The sequence below is a fragment of the Odontomachus brunneus genome, unplaced genomic scaffold (genome assembly GCF_010583005.1).
Source record: "Odontomachus brunneus isolate Ranch 3 - 2012 unplaced genomic scaffold, Obru_v1 Obru_scaffold_011, whole genome shotgun sequence".
In the NCBI taxonomy this organism is placed as follows: domain Eukaryota; kingdom Metazoa; phylum Arthropoda; class Insecta; order Hymenoptera; family Formicidae; genus Odontomachus; species Odontomachus brunneus.
In genome coordinates this window covers 3,142,580-3,168,952 of record NW_022639461.1, presented here as the reverse complement: position 1 = coordinate 3,168,952, position 26,373 = coordinate 3,142,580, and the positions used below count along the sequence as shown (strand labels likewise).

General features: G+C 39.3%; 4 protein-coding genes across 7 annotated transcripts; 2 read left to right on the top strand and 2 right to left on the bottom strand.

Moving 5' to 3' along the window:
- Nucleotides 1-2,432: 2,432 nt before the first annotated feature.
- LOC116840787 (pre-mRNA-splicing factor CWC22 homolog) lies at nucleotides 2,433-5,375 on the bottom strand. Its single transcript, XM_032807974.1, has one exon. The coding sequence runs from the start codon at nucleotides 5,222-5,224 to the stop codon at nucleotides 2,900-2,902; it is 2,325 nt and encodes a 774-aa protein (XP_032663865.1). The 5' UTR covers nucleotides 5,225-5,375; the 3' UTR covers nucleotides 2,433-2,899.
- Nucleotides 5,376-5,473: 98 nt separating this feature from the next.
- On the top strand, nucleotides 5,474-7,051 carry LOC116840788 (39S ribosomal protein L19, mitochondrial). The gene is made up of 4 exons (XM_032807975.1): nucleotides 5,474-5,673; nucleotides 5,830-6,265; nucleotides 6,347-6,622; nucleotides 6,706-7,051. The coding sequence occupies exons 1-4, from the start codon at nucleotides 5,607-5,609 to the stop codon at nucleotides 6,833-6,835; spliced, it is 909 nt and encodes a 302-aa protein (XP_032663866.1). The 5' UTR covers nucleotides 5,474-5,606; the 3' UTR covers nucleotides 6,836-7,051.
- A 217-nt stretch (nucleotides 7,052-7,268) lies between these two features.
- LOC116840786 (zinc finger MYM-type protein 3) lies at nucleotides 7,269-14,364 on the bottom strand. 3 transcript variants are annotated; one of them, XM_032807971.1, is made up of 12 exons: nucleotides 13,926-14,364; nucleotides 11,247-13,477; nucleotides 10,809-11,162; nucleotides 9,911-10,734; nucleotides 9,577-9,800; nucleotides 9,038-9,273; nucleotides 8,764-8,950; nucleotides 8,511-8,636; nucleotides 8,327-8,448; nucleotides 8,091-8,235; nucleotides 7,902-8,001; nucleotides 7,436-7,610 (listed from the first exon to the last, which is right to left on the bottom strand). In XM_032807971.1, exons 2-12 carry the CDS (start codon nucleotides 13,434-13,436, stop codon nucleotides 7,436-7,438), a joined length of 4,683 nt encoding a protein of 1,560 aa, XP_032663862.1. In that variant the 5' UTR covers nucleotides 13,437-13,477; nucleotides 13,926-14,364. The 3 variants fall into 3 exon arrangements, with proteins under 3 accessions (XP_032663863.1, XP_032663862.1, XP_032663864.1); XM_032807973.1 differs by having other exon boundaries at nucleotides 9,577-9,752; XM_032807972.1 differs by lacking the exon at nucleotides 13,926-14,364 and having other exon boundaries at nucleotides 7,269-7,610; nucleotides 11,247-13,436.
- Nucleotides 14,365-17,750: 3,386 nt separating this feature from the next.
- On the top strand, nucleotides 17,751-26,323 carry LOC116840795 (probable E3 ubiquitin-protein ligase makorin-1). Of its 2 annotated transcripts, XM_032807995.1 has the most exons (7): nucleotides 17,751-17,989; nucleotides 18,049-19,003; nucleotides 19,399-19,674; nucleotides 20,645-20,978; nucleotides 21,332-21,654; nucleotides 21,723-21,873; nucleotides 22,190-26,323. In XM_032807995.1, the coding sequence occupies exons 2-7, from the start codon at nucleotides 18,969-18,971 to the stop codon at nucleotides 22,316-22,318; spliced, it is 1,248 nt and encodes a 415-aa protein (XP_032663886.1). In that variant the 5' UTR covers nucleotides 17,751-17,989; nucleotides 18,049-18,968; the 3' UTR covers nucleotides 22,319-26,323. The 2 variants fall into 2 exon arrangements, with proteins under 2 accessions (XP_032663886.1, XP_032663888.1); XM_032807997.1 differs by lacking the exon at nucleotides 17,751-17,989 and having other exon boundaries at nucleotides 18,986-19,135.
- Nucleotides 26,324-26,373: the final 50 nt, after the last annotated feature.

The following is a 26,373-nucleotide window of genomic DNA, read 5'->3' as shown; positions in this document are numbered from 1 at the left end:
TCTCTCTCTCTCTGTGCACAGACGCTAACGAGACAACGGTAGACCTCCGCGAGATATATACGTACGCTTTTCACGCATGCCGCGTTCTCGTGGACGACAACCGCCGTAGATGTTTGTTCTGTCTCTGGTTTCTGTCCGTCTTCGTCCCACTCACGCTCGTGCTCGCGCAGTCTTTTTGCACTCGGAGGGTTTGCGGAGGGGCGCTCCTTTTTCTCGCTCTTTTGTTCGTTTTCTCTCTTTCTCCTTCCTCTCCCGCTCTCTTTCTCTCTTTCCTCTCTCCTCCCCCCTTCGAAGTGTTGCCGCGCATGTACGTACACCACACACACCAACGCGCGTGCGTGTACGACCGCGTAAACACGAGACCGGAGTCAGAGATAGACAGTGGAGCCCTTGAAGAGAGCGAGACTGGTTTCGCTCGTGCGTGTTCTGTCTTTCTCTCTCTCTCTCTCTCTCTCTCTCTCTCTCTCTTTCTCTCACTTTGGCCGTGTGCGCGCACGACGTGCCTGTAGGCGCGCGCGCGCGCTTTTCGCGCGATTACGCTGCGCGCGCGGACGCGTACACGTGCACGCGCTGCGCTCCGATGTGAGTGGCCAGCCGGCCGTACATACAGAGTGCCGAAGAGAAAGAACTACTACTACTACATCACACATATCTCGATGACGATATATTGAAAATTTGATTGCTCATTAATTTTGTAACTCATCTTTGAATATCCGAATAATCCGAGCGTACGCAATGAAACTGTCGTGTAAAGTCCATTTGAAGTGATAACATTTGCCCAATCTATTCGCACCTGGACGGGTCATTCCGTCAAAGGTGGTTCATTGTCCTTTGCTTAGAAAACTCTATGAGACAAAACGCTCTCTCGGGACTCCTCTTTTTTTTTTCTTTTCTTCACATTGTCATCGTTCTCGAAAGCCGTGCGCTTAATTCCCCAACACCCTGTACGTGCGTGCGTGCGTCAAGCGCTGCGCGATGTGCATAATGCGCGCGAAGTGTTCTGCACGCTCGCCTCGGTGTGCGTGTGCACGCGACGAGACTGCGCTCGCGCGCTCGCCGCTCGCACATACGCGTTCACGTCCGCTCGGTAGTAAAGAATCACCGTAAACTCCGCATGCCTGTCTCGTTCCCCTCTACGAGCATCGCGGCCGCGGCGGCGGCGGCGGCGGCGACGGCGACGATTCCCTTTTCCCCCCTTCGGCGACACAACCGGCCACCTACTGCGCACTGCCGCGCCTGTCGCGGACAGTGACGGATCAAGACGCGAGCAACGACCTAGGGTACCAAGAGGTCGTCGAAACACGGTGTTGCGTCTCGCTCTGCGAATGTATAAGTTACAATCGTAGACGAGTTATTTATTATATTCTCGAGAAAGGAAAAGAGAGACACACTCTCGTGCTTTTGATCCCTAAGCGCACTCTTCGATGACAGATCGATTTGCAGTGATATACCAATGATACAGATCGCGCAGAGAGAGAGAGAGAGAGAGAGAGAGAGATTCCACACTTGTAGAGGAGGCTGAAGGTAATTTAGCCAGGGCTTCAGAGTGTCTCTATACAGTCCTGCTCGCGGACTTCTCTCTGTCTCAACTCTACTCGGACCTGACAGGACCGTACGGTATAGGGCAGCGGAGAAAAGCGGTGCTTCTGGTCCACCGAGCGAAGACGCCCTAATGAACCGCTCAATACGCGTGTGTGTATGTGCGCGCGCGCGCCCACCCCTTATGGTACATTTTGATGCAAGATCGCGGCGGGATGAGAGAGCGAATGAATTCTCGCGGAGACGATTTCGCATTTATCGGGGAATACGCGTAAGTTTTCTGCATTAGTAAAAGTTCAAAAATTCTTGCCACGTTCTTGCGACCCCGCGATCTGCGCGACGAGCAGGTGTGTGCACGCCGCGCGCGCGCTTCCGCTCGTGTACACACACGTGCGAACAGCGCGATGCACATAGCTCGGTTACGACGCGCGGTCGGCGGCACGTGTTTGTGTGAATCGGACACTGTCGACGCCGCCGGCAGCCGAGCGTCTAGTCATGTGACCTTCCCGTCAAAATAGCCTGCGTACCTCCCCGCGCGCCATGCACACACTCGCGCTGAGCGGCGCGCCGCACACAGACACGGGCGCGGAGGAGACGAGGATCGTGGAGGTGCGGTTGCGGTGTGCACGCGTAGTATCGTTGCCATCTTGTGTTCATTGTCAGGGCCGGCGCGAAATATCAAATAATGCTCCGGCCGACGACGGTTCGCTCATCCCGCTCTCCCCCAAGAAACTCGGACCTGGACAATCGATCGTCCCGTTTCTGCTTTCGCGTTTTGCGTGAAAAATGCCTTGTTGAGAATTGTTCGACTTCTCGTAGATTCGCCGAGAGAGAAAGGACGAAACTGCGCGATCGTTGCTATCTGAAAGTGTCTGATGTCAATCACGATACAATTACACAAGCTAGCACTGTTTATGTACGATACATATATATGTACAAGATGTAACAAATATAATGTATTCATTTATTACTATCCATAGAGTTCTTGAAAAATTGTAGAATGACGTGAAATATTTACAAAAGGAATAGACTGTCACACACTTAGGTGTATTCAGTTGTGATATAAAAGAAACTTCCCAATAAACACCCAGACAAACAGTAACATATTAATGTTATGATTTTCTACTCAGCGATATGTAACTCTTGTAACGCATGTTGTATTGCGCTTATACATTGTTAAATAGGAAATTACAATATTAATTGTATTGCCAATTGTGCTATCCAATTGTACTACCCAGTATATTGGATCTCCAGGTGTTTATTGGATCTCGTTCTCTTATATTACTGATATAAAATAAGGTATTTATTATACCTACATTATGTATATTTAAATTTATATCTATCCCATCCTCTCTTTTTCTCATTTATCCCTTTTCGCTGTCTTACTACTTTTCTTTTTCTTTTTCTGCGTTTTCCTGTGTTTCAGTTCCTTCTTATCCTTCGACTTCTTTCCCTTCTCCTTATTCTTTTTCTTCTTCTTCGTCACAACTTTATCCTCCTCCGACGACGACGAGGAGTCGCTTTCTGTGGAACTAGACGAGCTAGAGCTGGAGCTCGACGACGAACTGGATTCGTCCGAGCTCGAGGGTTCCTCCTCTTCGTCCTCTTCGTCTTCCTCCTCCTTGTTGGTTAACACCGGCACAGGGACCGGCTTCGGGTGGGACTTGAGATGTTCTCTCAAGTCATCTGTCAGACCGCCCAGTCCGATGGAGGTGAAAAAATTGATGGCAAAACGCGTGTTCTTCGGGTCGTCCCTTGGAAACAGTCCTTCGAACACCTCCTGTAACGTCACGTCCTTGACCCGTTGATTCAGTTTGGATAGGCCCATGTTCTCGGAGAGCTCCTGGAATAAGATTTTGATGAATATCCTGCTAGAGCTCGTGGTATCCTCTTCGTTGAGCTTGATGCACGACAGCACGCCCCACGATATGGAGTCTGTGAACAGCAGGTGAGCGAAGAACTTGGACACATTGCGCAGCTTGTTGGTATCGAGGCGGTGTATCGTGTGATAAGAATCCCGGAAGATCTGCTCGAACGGCGTGACATAAATCTTATTGATGGCGCAGAAACGGCCGGCCAGCAGGCCGAAGAACTTCTCGTACGTGCGCATCTCAGCGCAGCAGTCTAGAAACATGTGGCACAGCTCGATCTCTTGACCGGGTTTCAGCTGCATCTTCATCAGCTTGTGCGCGCATTCCTCGAAGTCGAGCGACGAGTGTATCGTCAGGTAGATGGTGCGTCGCAGAGCGGTCAGGTTCGTTTCCGTGTTGTCGAGTATCACACCCTCCTTGTCACCGCCGACCGGCCCAGCACCGTTCTCCTCGCCCGAGCTCTCGTCCCCTCCGTCCTCTTCCTCGCCGTCCTCCTCCTCCTCGCCCTCCGACTCACTGACGTCCGAGCCGAGGATTTCTCGGCTCAGCTGTTTGTACTTGTCCTCGTTGGCGAGGTACTCCGCGTCGAACTTGAAGACGTTCAGTATGTCTTGCGCGTCCGTCACCTCGTCCAAGGTGATCAGGTGAGTGAACTGACTCTCCTCCTCGACGAGGTCCAACTCCTCCGGCACAGCTTCGTGATCCTTGAAGCCGTCTTTCCTAATCTGGAACATCACCTCGATCATGTATTGAACCCGCTTGTCCAACTGGCCTTCGTGCAATATGTTCCGCAGCATCTCGAAGATGGCTTCGATGCCTTTGCGCGTGACTTCCGTGAGCTTCATGCCGCACTCCTTGAGGAATGCGATGGCCACCTCGACAGAGTCGTCTGTCGGAGTTTCCACCAGCAGCGTCAGGATTTCCAGCGCGAGGATCTCGTGCGCCACGCGCTGATTCACCAGATGGGCCACGAATGTACCTGACGATATGCACAGCGGCTTGTCGTTGCGTCGGAAGCCGCGCTTAAACTGCAACACCAGCCGCCGCAGCACCAGCTCGCCGATGTTGGGGAACTTGGAGTTGATTATCGCGGTGAGCGCCGCGTAGACCGGCGTGAATGTGGGAGAGGCGGCCTGCGCCTGGATGATGGAACGTGCCAGTAAGCCTCTGCCGCGGACGATGTTTTCGCGCAGCAGCTCCCTCGTGATGATACCTATGTTACTGGTGTTGACTTTATTGATGAAACCGTGGATAGACTTCTTCAGGGCCTCCCATGCGATGCGCTGATAAGCTGCTCCGGACTTGTCGGTGATTTCAGCTTGAAGCATGCGCAGCTTGGCGGGCGGTATGTAGGCGCCTCCCGTTTTTGAGGTTAGGAGATCTACCGTTCGCTTCTGCCGAACTTCCTCCGGATTCTCTTGCGGCCCTCCGTAATATCTGCTGCCGATCTTCTCTTTCGCCGTCTCCTCCGCGGAATCGCGCTTCCTGCGCCTCTCGTCGTCGCTATATCTGGAAGAGGTCCGTTGATCATCATTGTATCTGCGATTCTCCTTATGATCGTCATTGTACCGACGATCTTTGCGGCCGCCGCGTCGGGAATTCCGGTGAGCATCCTCGTCACGTCGGGAGGTACGGTAATCGTCGTCGTGTCTCGAGCTCCTGCGATCGTCCTTACGTCTGGAGCTCTTGGCACCGTCATACCTGGACTCCCTGCTGCGTTCCTTGCTGCGCTCGCGATCCTTACGCTTGTGATAGCGTCCGTCGTCGTTATCGTCGTCATCGTCCTCGTCCCTTCTCGAATGTGATCTTTTCATCTTGTTTTTCGTATAACTTCAATACTTTCGTATAACCTCACTCGTGTACACAAATCTAATCGCAATCGCCTCGTCGATTCGCCACGAATAACGCCGAATTTATACTCGAAACTTGACGAGTGCAACAAGCGTACTGCGACGCCACGGTGAAATGGTGATAGTTTTGCAAACTAAAAAGCTTTAAAGAAACTCTGTTATCGACTGTAGGATAGACTTTGTCGATTCGTGATCAACTTCGTGACGTATGAGCGTTCTATGTTGAAAACGAATTTGATGGGTAAAATCTCGTACCTTATGAGAGAGACAACTGTATAATAACTGTGTAATTTTTAAATATATAAACTAAGTAACCGTATAGTAACATAATAGAATATATTTGAAAATGGCTGTGATTTCGAATATTTTCTCTCGCAGCACTTACAGCGGGCTACAAGCGGCGAAAATATTGTGTATGTTATTTTAATGTTATATGATTAGGTTATAGTACACGATGTGTATCGGAACGCGCGACTATTTAGTATTTTATTTCTGTTTATTAATAATTATATAAATTGTCATTAGCATGATTTGAAGCTATTAATAATTTACAAAAATATCATTTTCAGGCATTGCGGTCAGAAAAAGTACGACGGTCACTGATGCAAAACCGGTGGATAAGTCATCGAATAATAAGACAGCAGAACAGAGTTTTAAGCAAGACGAAGTTATTCCATCGAGATATCGGTTTGCTTACCCAGAATTCTTACCAGATCCTGATCCAAGGTATCGCAATACACTCAGAGAAAAACTGGAACGCATGGATATGCTTGCAAGGCGAGCACATGTAGAGATACCAGAGTTTTATGTCGGTTCAATATTAGCTGTAACTTATTCTGAGCCACACGCCACTGGAAAGATCAATAGGTTTGTTGGAATATGCATCGAAAGGCAAGGTTGTGGATTGAGGGCTTCGTTTCAGTTGAGAAATATAGTTGATTCTAATGGCGTCGAAATGCTGTATGAATTATATGACCCTGCTATACAACAAATTGAGTGCCTCAGGTAAATATGAGCGGTTTTTTCAAATTTGTGTCTGAGCCTATTTGGAGATCTTCCTTTACATTGATTATCTTCATTATCTAGACTTGAAAAAAGATTAGACTCACATTTACGGTATCTTCGAGATGCACCACCAGAATACAGTACGTTCCCTTTTGATATGAAACCTGAATATCTACTAGAAGGGACACCAGTTCCTGTAAATAAAATTAAAGTGAAATTGAATCCGTATCCATGGTTAGAAAAATGGGAAATTCAGCATTTGAAAGGTGTAGAGTTAGAACTCAATGAAAGACGCAGGAAAAGGCAAGAAACATCTAAAAAGCCTTGGGAAAAATATGACCTGATGAAAATATATAGGTAAGAAAAAACCTACTGAAGATGTAAAATATATATACATATGTTTATTTGTGACTTGTAGTAATTTCTGTTTTTCCATCCAGGTTGACTATACCTGAGGAAGAGCAAAATGAGATATTTAATGAGGTGTATACAAAACTACACGAATTTGAGGTTACTAGACGTAGGCAGAAGCACAAACAAAGTTTCGTACGTCCGAAAAAAACTGCTTAAATTATCGATTATGTACAGCAATTCTTAACCCTTAGAATACGGGGCAGTACAGAGCTGAACGTTCTGTATGGCCAGTACTCATCTGATCGCTCCTATCTTATATGCCCGCAGGCCATGCGATAGTTTTCGCCGAACAAATATATACGTTCGCAGTATTCTAAGGGTTAATTTAAGACAGAAAAACAGAAATATATGTAATTGTTTTCTTGCACAATATGATGTTTGTTCAGTCTCATAATGATACAATTGTAATTATTACATAATAGAAAGTGGCATCTCGTAATTGCTAATATATTTTTTTCTATGAGCAAAATATAATTAAATAAGAATAGAAGAAAAGGTTAGTCAATTTCACTTGTTATTTGCATTATTATCTTCATTAAATAATCAAAATATTAGTAGCTTATACTAGCATATTTTATTAGTAACATTATGAGCTCAATAAAAATTTATTTTTATTGGGAAGTGAAAAATATACAATAGAAATTGGAAAACTCGTTTAACCCTATATTTTCATATCGTATCATAATTTTACCCCTGACGAAACCAGTCAGTTCATTTTGTTAACCAAATACAAAGAGATTAATGTAATACGTGAAATTAACTCGTAAGTAACGCTACATTAATTTCTTTAACCATTTTAATACGATATAACATTTTGATGAGATGTTCCTTCGCAAGTGGTGATGTCGAGTACCATACCGGACTATCCGGTACACAACTGCGCTCTGGCAATAAGTAGAAAACGTCGTTACGAGTTTTAACGCTTTCAGGGCTGAAATATTTCAGATACAAAACATTAGTGGTATCGAAGTCGAGGTGTAATATGACTTTAGTAGAAAAATTTTTATATTAAATAATAAAGATGGTATAAAAGTTCTCAAATAACACAATTGATGCAATATAAAAGGAATCTAAGTCATAAATATCGTAAACATTTTTTTGCAATTTTTTTTAAACGATCTGTCAATCTTCACACGCAAGCGTTTCGTGTCACTTTAAATCTTCTTCAATAGCGCAGCTAAATTACTTTCAATATTTAATTATTCTTAATATACATACACACCATTTTGACAAATAGAATTCGTACAGTTTGACAGGACATCTCAATGGATCTTCTTCATTTTCCTGCTGCTCATACACCTTCTTTTTCCTCGAATTATTTTCTTTAAAAATAAATTCTATGATTGACAACACAATATGAATCGTATATTACATTATTTTCATAGAATATAATTAGTAAATCGAAACCTACCAAGGGCCGATTGTGGTGGATAAAATCGTAGAAGAACATTTCTCGGCGCTTTCCCTGTCACTGCTGTACTAGCTTGAGCTGCTGGATTGCGTTTCCAATGTTTCATAATGTGCGAAAATGACAGTTGCATGTGTTCTTCTACCGTCTTGAAAAATAGTGATATACGTTTAAAGACTGTTTATTAATAATATATTGCGATAAAGAGTTGATCTTTATCAGTCGATAGGTGGACTTACCACGAGATTAAAATGTTTTGTATTGAAAAACATAAGTGTACTTAACAACACATGCGGAGAATGTGCACCTAATTGTTTGCACTCCCACAAGTGTTCTTCTTCCACTCTGGTTACAATGTATTCTACAAAATGAATGATATCTTGATGACTCAGAAGGGCAAGATAAAAACAACAAGATACTTACGTGCTTCATTGTAAAGCATGGAAAACTTTTTCGCGACTTCATTTAGACAGTCTGTAAACTTCTCGTAGTAAGAATCCGTGAATATGTTGTCGATCCTATTATTTTCAAACAAGTACTGCTGTATCCCTAAAGAGAGAATGAAAAAACCATTTTATCCTGACTCTCTTAATTTATAAAAAACACTTTTGAGTGTGACATGCTTATGATGAGTAACACTCATCGTTGAGTGTCATGTAAAAAGAAAAAAAATTACCTAGACAAAGATAGTATATCGTATCGGGAGCGTACTCTGCACCATTCGGCTTCTTTACTTCTTTTACGAAAAGACACAAGGAATAATTCAATTCGTCTGCAGTAAGTTGCAGGAGATCTGTCTTGAACAATTTAATCTTTCTCATTGGTGTAATTTGCTTTTCTAATTCGGCATTTTTTCCTATAACCTAGTAAGTTTACAAATAAATGCTTATAAATATTCTCGTTTTACCATATCGTACGTGAACGTCGTAAATGAAAACGATGTTATTTACCCATTGCCTCCATGCATTTACGCCGAATGTATATTTCAATGTCATATTAGCGTCGGGCTTTTCTATCGGCTCTATGATACGCGGTTGCGGAGGCGGTTGCGGCTCCGGTGGTGGCATTAATGGTATGTCGTTTGTACCAGATACTCGTCTGGCTCGTTTAGCCGATGCTGATCGTGGTTTATATGACGCCATACGTTTCCTTCCTCTAGAAGTAGTGATTAATCGTTCCGATTGTACTGAAAAAAGTGCACACATATAACTTATTAAAAAAACAATTCATTATTACTCAACTTTTCGAGGATATTTAAAGAAAAGTCAATATGTGTATTATTAGATTCTTTATGTATGCATTGACTCTCTAATTATTGATGTAGATATATGCTCGCGTCTACTTATTTTAAACAACATGACTCATATTCAGAACTCTCTTTTATTGCTAAAAGCGTCTATAAAAGTGACTTATATTCATAATCAAAAGCCACGCTTTCAGCGATAAAAGAGAGTTCTGAATATAGGCTTATATATTATACGTATTATACCATCATTATCCATAGTAGCTTCTGCTTGTGATGGTGGTTGCGTAGCTGTGATCGTGTTTGGCGTCAATGCAGCCTCCAAGTCAACTGCAGGTTCATCTAACTCTCCCGTAGCCATTTTTAATGCCATTTGTAACATATCGTCGCCAAAAGTATTACTGGAATCAACTGCCTCTGGACTGAAACCATCACTATGTAAATTGTCTTGATCAGCTGTGTCACCATCCCTAGACAAAAATGTATGCTTTTGGTGCGTGAGATAAAAAGAACACAATGATATCACTGTGCAATGAAATATGATATCGATATTTTTGAAATTAAACAATTGGACAATTACCTGTCATCTACTGAATCCGAATCGCTGTCGTTAGTTTTCTTCTCAGTAGCTACCATCTCCGCCATCATGAGTAGTTCAGCTTCATACGGATCGGACGGTATTTTCTCTTGTATTCTTTTTATGTCCTTCATGATTCCCTTGGCACTGTTTCTTGTAGTAGGTATAAAGAGGGGAATGGGAATAGGCAGTGGGAAAGGCACTGGGACTGGGAAAGGCATGCTATACATGTGCACGGGAAACGGAACGTAGATCGGCACCGGTATGGGAATCACAGCTTGTTGAGGGCTCTTTGTTTGCGTCCACTTCGTGCAAGGATGTGGGCGTACAGAGACGCCCTTCGTGTGCACGACAGGCTTGCACTGAGTCGTTTTGTTGTGCACCTTCACCGGACTGGGCGGCCTAGTGATGACTTGCTGCTTGTAGACGATCGGCGCCGTTTGTTGCGATATAGTGCTTGCGGGCATGACAATGTTATTCTGCTGAGTATTAGGGCTCGTCTGACCATTCCCTATCGTGGCTAAACTCGTCACCGATGAAATCACCGGCATGGTTTTCTTAGTTTGTACTTCGTTGGACTTCTGCACGGTTTGACACCCGATCTTCTGCGGTATCGTCCTTTTCGGCACACCCGTAGGCACGGGATCGTCGCTGGACGGTATAGTTATCGGAGATTTCGTGTACTGCGATTGAAAGTTCATCACACAATTGTATGAGCAAAAATTACGTATTGTCGCGTCCGACATTGTGAGATGGTAGTGCGCCAGAGAATACTCCTTGCAAAAATCACAATTGATCCGTTTTGCAGACACTGCATTGATGGAAACCTGAAAGAAATTTTTTGTTATCTATGCTTGTTCAGAATATAACTATATAAGAGTACGTAATGTGAATGTTGTACCTGATACAATGTTAAACAATTTAAACTGCACATCATCAGGATCGGTCCCGACTTCAGTTCCTTTTTGATCATATCAAAGTTGTATTTCTTTACTTTACACCAGTTACATGGCACTATCTTCCTATTTGTTATGATAAATATATTCAAGCATGTTTTGTTACAAAATGTGTGCGGTTCATTTTCGTAAAATACGACGAAATTCTGCTTGTTCGGCAATTCAAAAAATTTCTTGCATGTCGAACATAATTCGGGTTTGACTTGTTTTACAAATTTAAATGCAGCGAAACAGGGCTCACTGCATATAGCTACTGGCGAGCTATTGTATATTTGGACCTCGCAATGTACAGGTTTTACCTGTAAAGAGATTTGCTCCACTTAATAATAATTTACGACATACATACGGGGAAAGTGTTGTACAAAATGAGGGAATGATCATACCTCTTGACAAACACTGCAGGGTTTTTTCTCCATAGAGGGTGGTTCTGCGGAGTTCAATTTCGAATATTTTTCCATGCAATCTTGAGTACAGAAATCTTTAAATTGCCCTTTTTCGCCGACCGGCGCGAGAAAACCATCTGTGCTAAGGCTTATGTCCTTCTGACAGTAACTGCACACCTTCAATCCCTTTTTAAATTCCTCTAGACACGTCGAGCAACAAAATTGTCTCACATCACATCCAAATCTCACGCAGTATTTACCTAAACTCACAGCTTGCACTATGCCATTGCAATTCTTACAATAACTTCCATATTTTCTTTGAAACTTTCCCAGACATTCTTCATTGCAAAATTCCATGGTTTCCCAAGAAAGATTTCGTTCGTCGTTTGCCTCTACGATTAGTAAACAAGTTGCGCAACGTTTTTCTCGTTTGCAGGATCCATCAAGATGACTCCCACTTGGTATATCTACCGATTTATTGTTGGCTGCCTTAAACAATACCTTACATGTCTTGGAGCATACATTATAATTTTCCGAACCGATCTTCACTCGAATTTTACACATTTTTTCTTCGTTACACTGCTTGCATACCTCTTTGAAAGCAATTTCCTCTATTTCCTCTGAGTTTTTCGACTCGTCGTCGATATTAATAACATCCGTTGCTTTGGCTACATTTTCTACCGCCTCTGTGTCTTGATTTTCGAAAGTAATCGCACTCTCTGTACTACTGTTTGTATTTTCTGTATCTACTGACTTGATTTCGTCTTGTGTAACATTTTTGACAGTGTCAGAATCAGACTTGCTACTGTTTTGTGCCGCTTCATCGCGCTTCGCGTCCTGTGCAACTACAGATTCGCTTTGCTCAGTCTCTATTGCTTTTACCGATTTGTCTGGTATTATAACTTTCATACTATCTGGAATAATGCACAACTCATCATCCTGTCCTGGTAATACATTAGTTTGGTCCACATCTGTTTCCACTGGCGTAACTTCTTCGATATTCTTTTTTGCCTGTTCATCTTGATCTTTGGTTGATTTTATAGGTGATGTGGTTCTTGTGTCTGTTTTGGATGTATTATCGTTCGTTAGGTCGGTTTCCATTGGTGTATTTACAAGAGAATCGGTAGTGTTTTGTATATTATTTGGTGTCTCAACAGTACTGTCCACAACTTTGTTGACAGCAGCATCCTTTGGGTCGTTTGACGTACAGTTAACATCAAGTTTCTCATTACATTTCTCATCACTTTTAGCACTTACTGCATCCTGTAAATTATTATCTTGCTCATATATATTTTTAAAGCTAACTTCACCCTCAGCGAGATCCTCGACTTCCATTTGCTCCACATTTTCAGAAGCAAGGTTATCACCACCAAATGGATCTTCTGCATCCATAGAGTGATTTTCAATTTGAGTATCATCCTGTTTTTCATGAGAAATTTGTACAAATTCTGTATTCTCAGGTTCAACATTTTTTTCAGGCACAGAACAATCTTTGTCAGGATTTTCTAAATTACTATCTGAAGACTCTGGTTCTTTTTGAGACATTTGCACATCACCTGCACTAACACTCGACACATTAGGAATATCACAATCCTTATCTTTTTCTTGAGTAGATGCTTCCGGTTCACTAGCAGCATTATCATTGGAAGACTTGAAACAATCTTTTGCTGTACTATTTGCATCCTTATATGAAATCTCAGTATTTGACACATTTTCTATATCACATGCTTTTGTTAAATTTGATATATCTGATGTTGACTCTTTTGCATTCTCTTGCTCTTCTTTATTTGCATTAATTGATATACTTTTCTCACAAGAACTTTCAACTGCATCATTTTCTCGGGATGTTACAACTTCAGTATTTTCCTCAGATGATGGTTTTTCAATATTAGTATTATCTTCTGTTATCGCGATTTCTAAACATGTTGTATGATTACTTGTTTTCGTATTTGGAATAAAATCTTCTTCAATAGTTGCCGCTTCAGAAGTTGTTTCTTTGTCCGCTTCACATAATTTATTATCTATTTCTTGTGTAACCTCTTTGTCAGGTTGTGATTCTTCAGTTTCTTTGTTTTCTTCTAATACTTTTTCAATACTACTTTCCATATTGTCCTTATTTTCAGAATTATTTACAATTTCTTTTTGAGATATATCAGATTCCTCTGATAATGTCAATTTCTTGCATTCCATAATTACTTATATATTAGTCCTTATGTTTATTTCTTGTATATCTAGAAATGTAACATGGTAAAATAACTTTTTGTTCATTGTATATATCTAGATTTATAATAAAAGTACAAAAGTTAACAAAAGTTACAGAAATCCAGGGTTAATATGAAATTATACTAATTACAAAAGGCGAAAGTTTTAATATAAAAATATTCAAGATTATTACCGCATATTTTAATATTTTTTACTGAAAAACATGAGAATGACGTTTATAATTAAGTAATGAGCAGTTCGAAAATTCTGGATAATATTTTGCTTACAAAACAAATGAACAATAAACTAAAAAAAATTGCAAAAGAACCTATATTAATGAAGCAAGTATTTTATACAATATGGTGACGATATATCATTCGCGAAATAATATTAAAAGATCATATGTGAAAAATATCAAGGTTAAGACTCGTTGAATCGCCATATTCTATCTTTTTCTTTCTCACTCTTTTTACCTACCTGCTGTTTCGGTTGTCGAAATGTCGAATTAAACTTTAACGAAACTAAGCGTCAAAGATAGATTGTGTATCAGATAACCTTATATCCATAATCACTGTACATGGACGTAATGAAAACACAAATTTTATTCCTACTCTTCAAAGAGATAGCGGCAGATGCGACGTTGTTGATTACCCATCGAAACGCGCTCACAGGGATGGCCGCGAGACGTGTAAAAAAAGGAATCGAGCGTGACTGTCGAAATCTCTCGGCCGGTTCTCGTTACAAATCACTTCGGGACATTAACACGGAAGCAACACGGTTGGAGTGTTTATGAGTCTTGAAATACCGATGACCGTGGGCGGTAAACCGCTTCACCCAGAAGATTCCATTAGTAGAAAATTTGACCGCCCGCACTGCTCGCTCCGAAGGATTGTTAAGACTGTTATGCATGAAACAAACGAAAGGGTGCGTTCAGATTCTCTAGCCGGGTGCACGGGCTTAAAGCCCGTGTCACACTACGGATTGGAGATAGAGGATTGCGGATTGAAAATTGGAACATGACCAATTAAAGCCAAACAGGCCAAGATTTGGCCCATGGACATAGTATATATGGACTCCGAATCAATCATATATGTAATACTACTATATTGCTCTATGTTGCCTGTAAGAGGAGCTTGTACCGGAATGGAAGGACAAATGATGGGGAGCGGTGCACTTGGACAAGGTGCATTTGGACACAGCCAATCACAGCACCGTATGATTAGAGAATTTGTAGGGTCCCTTGGAACAACGACTTGTGATTGGACTGTGTCCAATTGCCCCATGTCCAACTGATATACACCTCAAATGATGTCCGAGGAGTGTATTTTGACCGTAGTGCGCAGGCGCGGCGATCAGATGATGTTATATATATGTATAAAGGATGCGTTCGGGGAGCACGCTACCAACGCTATCGTGATTTTCTATCGTGATTTTCTATCTTTATCGGTCCTTAAATGTACAACAAGGATAGAATAATACCCGAACGCACCCAAAGTAAAAGTGCCAGTGCGTGACATGTACCTTAACTTGTGGTCTGTTCTTTTCAGCTGACTGCTGAACTGGTGCAATAAGTTAGAGTGAGAAAACATATACTTATCTCACTTTAACTTATTGCACCAATTCAGCAGTGCAGCTGAAAAGAACGGACCACTGGATAGCTGCTTCCTTACTTGTGTAAACTGATATTTTCATTTGTAGCTGCTTTTTTCGCATAAATAGTATCTCCGGATGCTTATGTTTATAGCATATGGTATAAGTAACCTAACATGCAACAATATGGTATATATAACCTATTACATGCAACTTTGTATATTTTATTTTCCCATTGGTGGATACGATCTATCTGACGTATGCACATAACGTTCATAATACACTCAGAAAGAGAGAGAAATATATATTCCCGCATTGTAGTCGGACTTCTCTCTCATTTAGCAATATAGGGCGCGTTCTATTGCAGGCAACGCTTGCGAGCGTCATTCTATCTTTGTTGCTCGTAGATGTTAAACAAAGATAGAGTGACGCTCGCGAGCGTTGCGAGTGTGTAACGGAACGCGCCCATAGTAGTATTATATATATGGAATCAATGACATATATACATAAACCAAGGGTGCATTCCTTTATTTATTGTGAGTACGGACGTCATGAAAGTATACTACTAGTAGCTTTCCGTTTTAATTTCGAACACTGTCGAGGTGCTGCAAGATGACAAATGGGAACAAATGGGAGCAGTGGCAGTAAAGCCCGTATCAGACTACGGATTAAGATTGAGATTGAATTGAAAATTGGCCAATCAGAGTAAAGTTCACCAAACTTGAGCTTAGTGAATTTTGTTCTGATTGGCTAATTTTTAATTCAATCTCAATCTTAATCCGTAGTCTGATACGGGCTTTAGGTGGTGCGTTCCCATTTGTCACCTTGCAGCACCTCGACAATGCTCGAAGTTAAAATGGAACGCTACTAGCAGTATACTTTCATGACATCATAGCGTCAGTACTCGCAGTAAATAAAGGAACACATCCAAAGCATTCTGTCCGCAAAGTGAAGCCGGGAGTTGGCAGTTTAAAACAGAGTTGATTTGCCTCTAGTGTTTTCTCACTCTTTCTTATTGACTATCAAGAAGGAAGATCCGTTTAACACTGCAAATACTTTAAATAAAGCAATGTGATTGATCCATTCGTCGCTCTGAAGCACTTACAGCATTAAATGGAACTATTTACAACACTAAACCTTATCCAAGAACTGTATCCCATCATAGCAACTTAACCTTTTTCATTTTACAGTGGAATGAGAACAGGATAAAAGCAATTGCTATGATTATTTATACACAGCATAAAATATTATAAATATCAATTTTATATCGAGATAAGTAAATATATGGTTTTATTCTTTTAATTCTGCACTAAATTATATATAATTAATTTAATTATAAATTATTTTATTATAAATTATATATAATACACTTGACAGCTTGACAGCGGCCATTTTCTTTCTATACGATAGAATGAGAAAGCACTAGGGGCAAATCAACTTTCTCACTTTGGTTTAAACTGCCAACTTCCGGCTTCATTCGCTGCTACAGCAGAAGTATAGGAATGCTTCGGATGCGTTCCTTTATTTACTGCGAGTACTGACGCTATGACGTCATGAAAGTATACTACTAGTAGCGTTCCGTTTTAACTTCGAGCACTGTCGAGGTGCTGCAAAGTGACAAATGGGAACGCACTTTCTTATTGCCACTGCTTTACCTCTAGCTGCAATAGTCGCAGCAGGAAGTGACATCAAAATTCAGACATCACAAACTCGTCGAAGTGCTTTTGCAGTGCACTGTAACCTATTTAGGAACGCTGTTGATAGTACTTGCAGTAAATAACGGAATGCAGCCCAAGTCTATAGGCGGTATTCATAGTCGAATCTTATTTCAAGACCGTCTTAAGTAATGTCTTAAGATGCAATACGGCTCTGTGATTGGTTCATGACATCTTAAGACAGTACTTAAGATGATCTTAAATATAAGATTGGACTATGAATACCGGCCTATGTATATACGTCATTGGTCTTAAGATGCGGCTCCAATGGTCCGTAACATATCCGTATCTATAACCATAAACAAAATCGAGTCGTGATTGATCGTGATATATATCACGAATTTCTTATATATAATATAATCTTTGAATATATCTTTAAATTTGTCAAATTCTGGTTTTTAACGCAAATGATCGAAATAATGGCTACGTTTAACAGAAAAAGTCGTTCTACATTAGTTGTAAGTCGAAAGCAACTTTTGTTGCGACAGCCAATCAGAAGTGTCAATAGCACCATTGATGCTTCTGATTGGCTGTCGCAATAAGAATTGCATCTATTTGCGATCGGTTTGCAACTAATGTAGAACGACTTAAAAAGCTGTTGGCAGCAAAATGCAAAGCTCTTTTCCACTGAACGTAACCGATCATTCGCAAATAAATGACACACGACATCGGCGTTATTTCTTCCTCGCTCGCTGTAACGTCAAAAGCCGAACCTCTCGAAATTATATTAATTCTAATTCTTGTTCACGAGACAACAATCAGCGAAATAAGCGGAAGAAAGTGCACAATTCAAACGAGTGAGCGTAATAAATGTGGTTATCGTTGAATAGCGGTCGACGTCGCTATTGAGATGCGTTCGGAAACATCATCTGGGTGCTCTCCCTCTCTCTTTATCTTACTCTAGTATCTCTTTTACTCCAATGCAGTGGTTGCACCGGGTGACGTTTTCGAACGCACCCTTGGACGAGCGTTCAGAGGCGTTTATACGAATTTTGCGATATCTCACAATAATCCCTAGTATTTACAAACATTCGCGATTTCAGGGCCGTGACGAATGTGTCCGCGACATTACGGGTTCGCCCAATCTCGATATTTGCTTGTGGAGTGTAAGCGCGTCGAGAAGAAGGCAAGGAAAGGACGGCGGACGAGTTCAATGACCGCATGTTTGAGCAGTTGTGTATTTTGTACTGGCAATTTGCTTCGTGATGAAGATGGTCGACGTTTCACTCTAAAGAGGTATTCGAGGCTCATCCCGTTCGAAGACAATGTCATCATATCACTTTTTGACGTTACAGCGTGATCACAGCGAAAATTCGTGACTAATCTGCTCCGTGAACTTGAGAAGATTCTTTTGGAATAATAACAAAGTGATACAGCAGTCCAACGTAGTCTAGCATCTGTCACGACAATAGAAGCCAACTGGACGATTTGCTTCGCACTCGGCTTCGAACACGGCGTCGTATAATTAACGAATATCGAAATAAGAAAAAAAATATTCCGAATTGTGTACATCGCTGTTTTCGCTGGTAGTAAACGGGTATTACATGGCAATCGTCACCGAAAAGCTGATAGCCAAAAACGTTCGTTGACTTGAACGGATTTAAGAAATAAACATGAAAAGCGATAGACACATGCGATAGAAGTAAACACAACAAGGTGACACACAACAAGGGGAGGTGACAAGGACAACACGTGCGATTCTGATATAAGGAAGAAGGGGGAACGAAGAGGAGGAAGGATAAAAGAAGAGGTAGTAGTAGTAGTAGTAGTAGAAGCAGCAGTATAGTGTCGGACAACACATGGACAGTTAAGCCACGGCACTGGGTGGCGGTACGTGACGTTACGTTGCAGTGCGAGGAAGTGATTGAGCCAAGATTATACGCGCGTTGTAAGCAGAACGAGAGGTGTGCAGAGAGGCGAGTCGAAAGAACGAGTGCGCGCGTTCATGCGTGCAACAATACACACGTCTCTCGCGAGGTGTTTACAGCGCGTTGTCGCGCTCGTCTCGTCATTCTGTACGCGGGTGTTGTTGAAGGAGCACCGCACTTTCCGGTTCGTGTCCGGACTGTGCCGCATTTGTCCGTGATTCTGGAGAGATCGCTCTTGAACATCGCTGTTTCTACTATCGCGGCAAACGCACGCGCGACCCTCCTCCCGAGGACGAGGACGTCGCGTCGTTGATCATTGTTACGGACAGAGGAGGAGAACGAAGAAAATGGCCGACAGTTGGATTAACAGTGTTGTTTGCCGGTAAGGGAACGTAACGGACCGACGACGGCTCGCGCGTCCTTGCGAATCTCACTGGGAATCTCGTCCGGGCATTCCCGCCTGACGTCGTGATCCGATCGTTTCTCGTGAGGAGAGGTTAACAATGTCGATCGCGTATGTGGAGATATTCACCGTTCAGACGCGAATTAAATGAATACAACAATATAAATATTATCGATGACTCGCGCGTGGGATTGTCAATGCCAGTGTGAAACTGTCGACGACTTTGAGTTCCATGTTTTCGAGTCGTCCTCTGTCTCACACACATACACACACACACACACACACACACATACATACATACACACGTGCGCGCATCAATAATTCCCCATTTTGTATCTCGTCGCGTTGCAATAACCGTCGCACTTTCGTCTCAGATACTTCAAAAACGGCGTCTGTCGCGAAGGCGGCAACTGTCGATTTCGACATATACAAGGGACCAGAGATGACACAGATGTCAATACTGCTGAGACAACACCGTCCGGACCAATCTTCAATGTCACATGTCGCTTCTTCAAGCAAGGAATATGTAGGTTTGGGAGTCAATGCCACTTTCGACATAGTGCAAACGGTTCCGATAGTAATGCCAAACAAAGCAATTCAGTGGAGAATTCTGTCTCGGCCCAACACACTGCGAGCTCTTCGAAAAAGGGGTAAGTTCAAGTGTATATTATTTATTTCAACGTATTCCTTTGCCTTCTTGCTTCTTTCCTTTTTCTATTACACATTGAATATTAATCATTTATTGCCATAAACATTAAAATAACTAAATTATAACTTATATACAAACATATAACGTATATAATTATTGATCCATTTTATTTTCACTCATTGTACTTTCTTTACTTTTATTTAACTCTTTCACCACCAATGGAATATATGTTTTCTTCATCATTAATAATAACTTTATTCAATGAAATAAACAACTTCTTTGGTATTCAGATCAGCTATCACCTAATACTATTAAGATAAATATATTTTCCCAAAACTTCAGTCAACTATCAGTATCCTAGATCTATTACTTTGGCAGCAAATATAAAACTTAATTTTTTTTGGCTAAAACTATGTTATATTAAGCAAGGTCTACGACTTACGACTCTACAATTTCTATTGTAGATCCTGCTTTAATGTATATTTAAGAAGTGAAGGTAAAAGAAATTGTACCTTTAAAAAATAAAATTGATAGAGTGAATTTTTCTATTTATTACTTCTTTTTCATGATTTCATGATTTAACATTTTTATCAGTTTTAACCTCTGCATAATTAAACAAAAACTTAATATTACCTATATAGTTTACTATATATATGTATATTTCCTCAATTATTAATTTATTATATTACTTTATTTATTATTTATTACTGAACTGTGTGTGTGTGTGTGTGATCCACTACTAATTATTAAATCTTTATTTATTAAATCATTAATTGTCATAATATTTAAACTGAAAATTGAGCAACTAAAATCAAAACAAGTTCAAATATGTATTTTTTTATAATAAGTATTGTTTTAATTTTCTCTCATAGCGTTATGTTTGCAATATTCTAAATGACAACAGATGATATATTTAAATTTGGTATCTTTAATGGCTATATTTCATTGAAGTGTGATTTGATTCATTATAGGAATAATGAGAAACGTGCTGCTGAAGAATGGGTGAAAGCACCCGAGTTTGTACCTACAGTTGTGCCTCCTGTTGCTGGATCATCTTCTTCTGCAGATGAAGTATTTACTTCGGGAACATCTACAAGCACATCAAAACCAGCATCATATGCTCAAGCTGTTAATCCATCCGGCCAAGCCTCGAGTCCTGCTTTAGAACCTTTGTGCCCATTTGCTGAAGCAACTGGAATCTGCAGAAAATTGAACTGCACATATCTACATGGCGATATTTGTGAATTCTGTAATTGTGCGGCTCTTCACCCTCACAATGAAGAACAACAGAAGAAGCATACAAATGTAAGTTTTGTCAACTTATGCTCAGCTTTGTCATTGTTGATTAAATCTTGAGCTGAATTTAAGTTACCTTCAGATAAATACTTAAACTCATAAGGTTTAATCAGTGTTTAAGGTTGTTGGTGGAATTGGGTTTTATTCAGTTACATTACATATTAGTGGAGTGAAAGTTTGTGCGAGTATATTGTGTGTGTCAGCTTATCATTTAATGTTAGTCACTATCATGAGTGACTAATAGATTAGTAAGAGAATGTTTCATATGTTTAGTAAGAGAGTTAGTAAGAGAATGTTTGATATGGGATAGTTTGTAAATTTAAGGAAAAGAAATGCTATTTGATGTGTTGTTACTTCCTTAGGCATGTGTGAAACAGCACGAAGCAGATATGGAATTATCCTTTGCTATACAACGCAGCAAAGAGAAGTCTTGTGGTGTATGCTTTGAAACAATAATGGAGAAGTCGTCACGAGAGCAAAGGTTCGGTATTCTGCCGAATTGTAATCATTGCTTTTGTTTAACTTGTATCAGGAAATGGCGGCAGGCAAAACAATTTGACAATAAGATCATAAGGGCATGTCCAGAGTGTCGTGTTCCATCAGATTTTGTCTGTCCCAGCATGTACTGGGTGGACACGAAGGAAGAGAAGGAAAAGTTGATAAAGGATTATAAAGGCGCTTTGAGGTATAAGTTTTTACATCGCAAATATAAGTCTGTTCCGTTACCCTCATTTTCATGAATGTTTGTTAAAGTACTAAGGATTGCAAGTACTTCAACAAAGGTCGTGGTAAATGTCCATTTGGTAATAAGTGCTTCTATCTGCACGCGCTTCCGGATGGTACTAAGAAAGATGTTGGTCCACCACGGAGACGTCATGCCGATTATGATATCGATTTTTTACACGTAAGTTGTTCATTTCTATATGTATGCATATGATAATACACATTATTACATCTACATTTAGTATTTATGTATATAAATATATATATATATATATATATATATATATATATATATATATATATATACACACATACGCAAATGCGTGTTTTGTATGAAATTTTGAAACAAAGAAACAAACTACATATTTTTCGAATGAAGTAATTGAATAGTTTCATCATGTAATATATGTTAAATTTTGGCGTACACAAATATATGTATATTTGTATATTTGTGTGGTGTATGGTGGTAAGTGAAAATAATTATATACAATTTGCAGCAATTAATTTTGTGGGATTTTCTCGAAGAAAGAGACGATCGCTGGATGTACCTTGATTTAGAAGAAATCCCGTTTTTCTCTGATTCGGATGATTCCGATTGGTCTGATTATGAGCTGTCCTTCGACTAGAACAATAGAGCTAGTCGGGTCGTATTGCCCTTATCAGATCACTGATATCGTATTGGGGTTCGACCTTTAGCCACTCCCTTTATTCTTTACCTTCATCTTATCCTTTACGGGCGTATTATATGGCGGCGGGAAGAATTACTGCATCTCAAATAATTTTGAATAATTATAATACGAAGACATTTTAGATACGTCAGTACTTTATTTTAACTGGAATGCGTATGGATGTCTAGCACACTGTAAGTGATACCGATGCTGTCTGTAGTGCGGTTGAATTTTCTTTGGAATACTTTGTAAACCAACTGTCGCATAATGTAATTTAATTTCCGCAGTCGTCGCATAATATTACGTCGTATAATATTACGGCGTATAATTACGTTGCATAATTACCGCATAATTACCTCGCATAATAAACACTGCATTAGTTTTCTGGAAAAAATTTGAAATTTTTATGGGTACCTTCAAATATTTTAAATATATATATATATTTATATATATATATTTATATATATATTTATATATTTATATACATATATACATATGTTCTTTTTCAACAAAGATGAAATTTTTTAAAATTAGTGCTATTGTGAGATATTAGATACTGTGTCATGTATGAAGTATTCATAAGAGTTTCCAATACATTCTGAGAAATTTTGATAGCATTATGATACTTTTGTGTTTTCATGTATTCTCAAAACGTTCGCATGTACTGCAAATAGTATCGATATTATTTAGAGTTTGTTTGATACCATCCACACTTGTTATTTTATGAGAATCAAGGACAACGAACTTATTATGGCAGTTTTTTTTTGTTATTTAGCTTGATCGGAATTGTCCAGTATGCATTCCAGTTAAAATAAATTGAACTGAGCTATATAGAAAAAGAATGAAAAGAGAACAAAATAATAATTCATACGCAAAGAATGTACAATAAGTGGTTATGCAGTTTTACTAATAATCGCGGCGCATAGTTGAAAACAAAAAGATGACAGGATATCAATACGGACGGTAGTGATAGTTTTGTTGGTAATGCATTGCAAATACAGAATCACCTTCTTCGTGCGTCTTGACCATGCTGTGCTAACTGTTAATTATTATAGCAACTATTATTATTATTATTTTTATTATTATTTTTGTTTTAAATTTTTTCAATGAATAATATACATATACTGATCATTTTTCGACGTTCTTTTTTTTATAGAATAATATTGATCCGCTTTTGTACACTCGATATTAATTAATAATTATTACGCTTTTCCACGATAGTCTAGAGAAGTTAATCTACACATAAAACCAAGTTGTAAAATAATCATTATAACCGGTATTTGTTACAATTAACGGGTAAAATTGTTTGCTTTTCTTGATAATATGCAGTTTTCAAGTATATGGTCAAGTATATCGAGATGGTTATGTTAAAAAAAGTGTTATTGTAGTCTTAATACATTTTTTGGTCAACGCTTAAGCATTTTTTAGTTTACGAGATTTAGATCTAGATTTGCTTAGGTTTAGATTCTCCGTAATTTCAATAAATCATTTTTATGATAACTTATCATTGTTATCGAAATATGATCGGATTCTTGCGGTATGAACAAAAAAGAAAATTACTACGATTTGTGTGTCGATATGGAATTTAAACTATACAACGTATATAGTGTAAATTACCGTTTGAATCGATTATTTCAATTTGTAAGAAATATATATATATATCTCTCCTTAGAATGAGCATGTTTTGTAATTGCAATATAACTTCGTGTTGAAAAATAAAATCGATTCGAATCTTTTATCGCGTTTGTAAATATAATGAAATTATGACGTAGCCATTGGTAAAAGCCAAATACGCGCTATATCTAACAGTGGTCTGTTAAATTTGTTCATTTATCCTTTTAAATAAGCTTTATATATTATTGAAGCAATTACAAAACATGCTATTTAGCCTATTTTATGCTACTCGTCGATATAGAGAGACGATAACATTATTACTTACATGTAAAATATACAGAAAAACCGGACAACGATTTATTACATGTGTGATCAGTGTGCATTGTTAGTTCAATTATCACTAGTTCATATCGAAGGTACGATCCACAATTGTCGTCCTACCTCTTGCTATGGCTCCGCGAATCTTTAATACATTTCTTTAAATTATTACAGTTATATAGCGTTACTCGTGAATAAGTATTCCTAAGACCTCTGAGAGCAAATGTGCACAGTGGATGTAACATATGTATAAGAATATTTTGCATGAGTGTGACAATGTTCGTATTTGTGTGTAAGTGCGAATGAAGTAAAACATTTGCGAGCAAGAGACAGACTACCAATAGCATATATAGATTAATTATAATAATAATAATAATAAATGTAACAAGAAGGTCGCTTTCCGTCAAGAGTACGCACTTGTAGATTCAGCGTTTAAGAAAGCAATTAGGGAAGTACGCACGACGGAGTTGGACCCACGGCATAGAGCCATCTGAGAATCATCAACGTTTATACATTTTATCGATTTACTTAATAATAGCGACACCGTTTCGATAGCCGTTTTCTCGATATAGAAATACGACATAATTACGCTTTGGAGGGCACAGAAATTCTCTTCTGTAAAACTGTTAAAGCCGACAAGATGAGATACGAGCGAATAGAGATAAGCACCAAAGAGAACACGATATTTATCCTTCTAATATCGGATATTTCGCGAGAAATCTTTCTTTGACTTACCGCTGAATGATCCTTCCTGAGCATATCGATAACAACTAATATCGCGGTGTTATATAATCATACAGAGAGTTTCTGCTCACATTTGCAATCTTTTTCGTACTCACGGTAGAGGAAGTGATCGGTTTTTACAGCGGAGAGTCGTCGGTACTGCCTTCAAAAGCTATGTGATTATAGATTAATATATCGTTCATCGCTATAAGTCAGTGTCTTAATCCGTGTCAACAAGCGTTTTATCGGATCGATCTTTCACACTATACTGAATATCGTTTACATTTACCATGGAATTTCTATGCTGTTAATTTTATCGATAATTGTTAGTATAAAACGCTTATTGTTACCCGGTAATATTTATATAAAACTTCTATGGTAGGAGCTATGTGTTTCGAGCGGCTATTTTTGGAGCTACTTTCTTCAACAATCGTGAAACTTCCTGATGAGAGGAAGGAAAAATGTATTAACGCTTGAAAGAATTTAGGAAGAATGCATGATTTTATTCGGGTTATTGACGGGATATAACGAGTATTAAAATGATATTCTTAACATTTCAGTGTCATTCTCAGGATGGTTTCGTTAAGTTAGTTTAAAAGTTATTAGAATTTACAGAACAGCTTGTGCGTTGTGTCTTCGTGTGCAGAATTCAATCACCAAGATAAACGTAGCAAATGTACATTAATACGAATTGATTGTACTAAACATACCACATTGAATATTGTATTATATAGCGACGTATATTCTTTCTTCTTTAACGACCTAAAATACGCTTCATAAATCGTTATGTAGTTTATCATTTACATAACACGCGTTAAACGCTTCAAATATTTTTCTTTTTTACTTTTCCTCTTATTTTTTTTGTTTCTTTCGCTCATGGTATACATAATTCTTTATAGGATAATATTATGCTCATTATATCAATTTATTTTTAGCACGTATTATTTATTTTTATCTCGTATTAAACGAATATTTTATTATGTGGAAATTAGAAAGTAGGAAGCGTGTTAAATTTTAAGGGAGACAATTCGTTGATGTTGTCCCGAAATCCCTATACGTAATTAAACCTTATATTTTTGTAACTTTTTTTTTTATCGAGTTACGCGTGTTTACATTATGATGTAAAGACTCCGTACTGCAGATTGATATAGTGATATATAAATGAAAATCTGATTTGATATATAGAAAGAGCGCTCCACTGTGGAAAAGTAAAACCGAAAGCATTGTTGTGCCAGCTTATTTCTTATGTCTTTAATAGACTCAGATTATTGTGAATGAATTTTTAACCAATAAATACGTAGATCTCAAGCTAATTGTATTTTCCCTACATGATGTATAGGAAATCAAAAGAGAGAACG

Excerpts from the sequence above, each read along its gene's own strand:
- LOC116840788 (XM_032807975.1), top strand. The coding sequence starts at position 5,607 with ATGGCTGTGATTTCGAATATTTTCTCTCGCAGCACTTACAGCGGGCTA. Across the intron at positions 6,266-6,346 it reads CAACAAATTGAGTGCCTCAG|ACTTGAAAAAAGATTAGACT; the intron begins GTAAATATGAGC and ends TTCATTATCTAG. Across the intron at positions 6,623-6,705 it reads GACCTGATGAAAATATATAG|GTTGACTATACCTGAGGAAG; the intron begins GTAAGAAAAAAC and ends TTTTCCATCCAG.
- LOC116840787 (XM_032807974.1), bottom strand. The coding sequence starts at position 5,224 with ATGAAAAGATCACATTCGAGAAGGGACGAGGACGATGACGACGATAAC.
- LOC116840795 (XM_032807995.1), top strand. The coding sequence starts at position 18,969 with ATGGCCGACAGTTGGATTAACAGTGTTGTTTGCCG. Across the intron at positions 20,979-21,331 it reads AACAGAAGAAGCATACAAAT|GCATGTGTGAAACAGCACGA; the intron begins GTAAGTTTTGTC and ends TTACTTCCTTAG. Across the intron at positions 21,655-21,722 it reads GATTATAAAGGCGCTTTGAG|TACTAAGGATTGCAAGTACT; the intron begins GTATAAGTTTTT and ends TGTTTGTTAAAG.
- LOC116840786 (XM_032807971.1), bottom strand. The coding sequence starts at position 13,436 with ATGGAATGCAAGAAATTGACATTATCAGAGGAATCTGATATATCTCAA. Across the intron at positions 8,951-9,037 it reads TAAATGCATGGAGGCAATGG|GTTATAGGAAAAAATGCCGA; the intron begins GTAAATAACATC and ends TAAACTTACTAG. Across the intron at positions 8,002-8,090 it reads TCCACCACAATCGGCCCTTG|AAAATAATTCGAGGAAAAAG; the intron begins GTAGGTTTCGAT and ends TTATTTTTAAAG.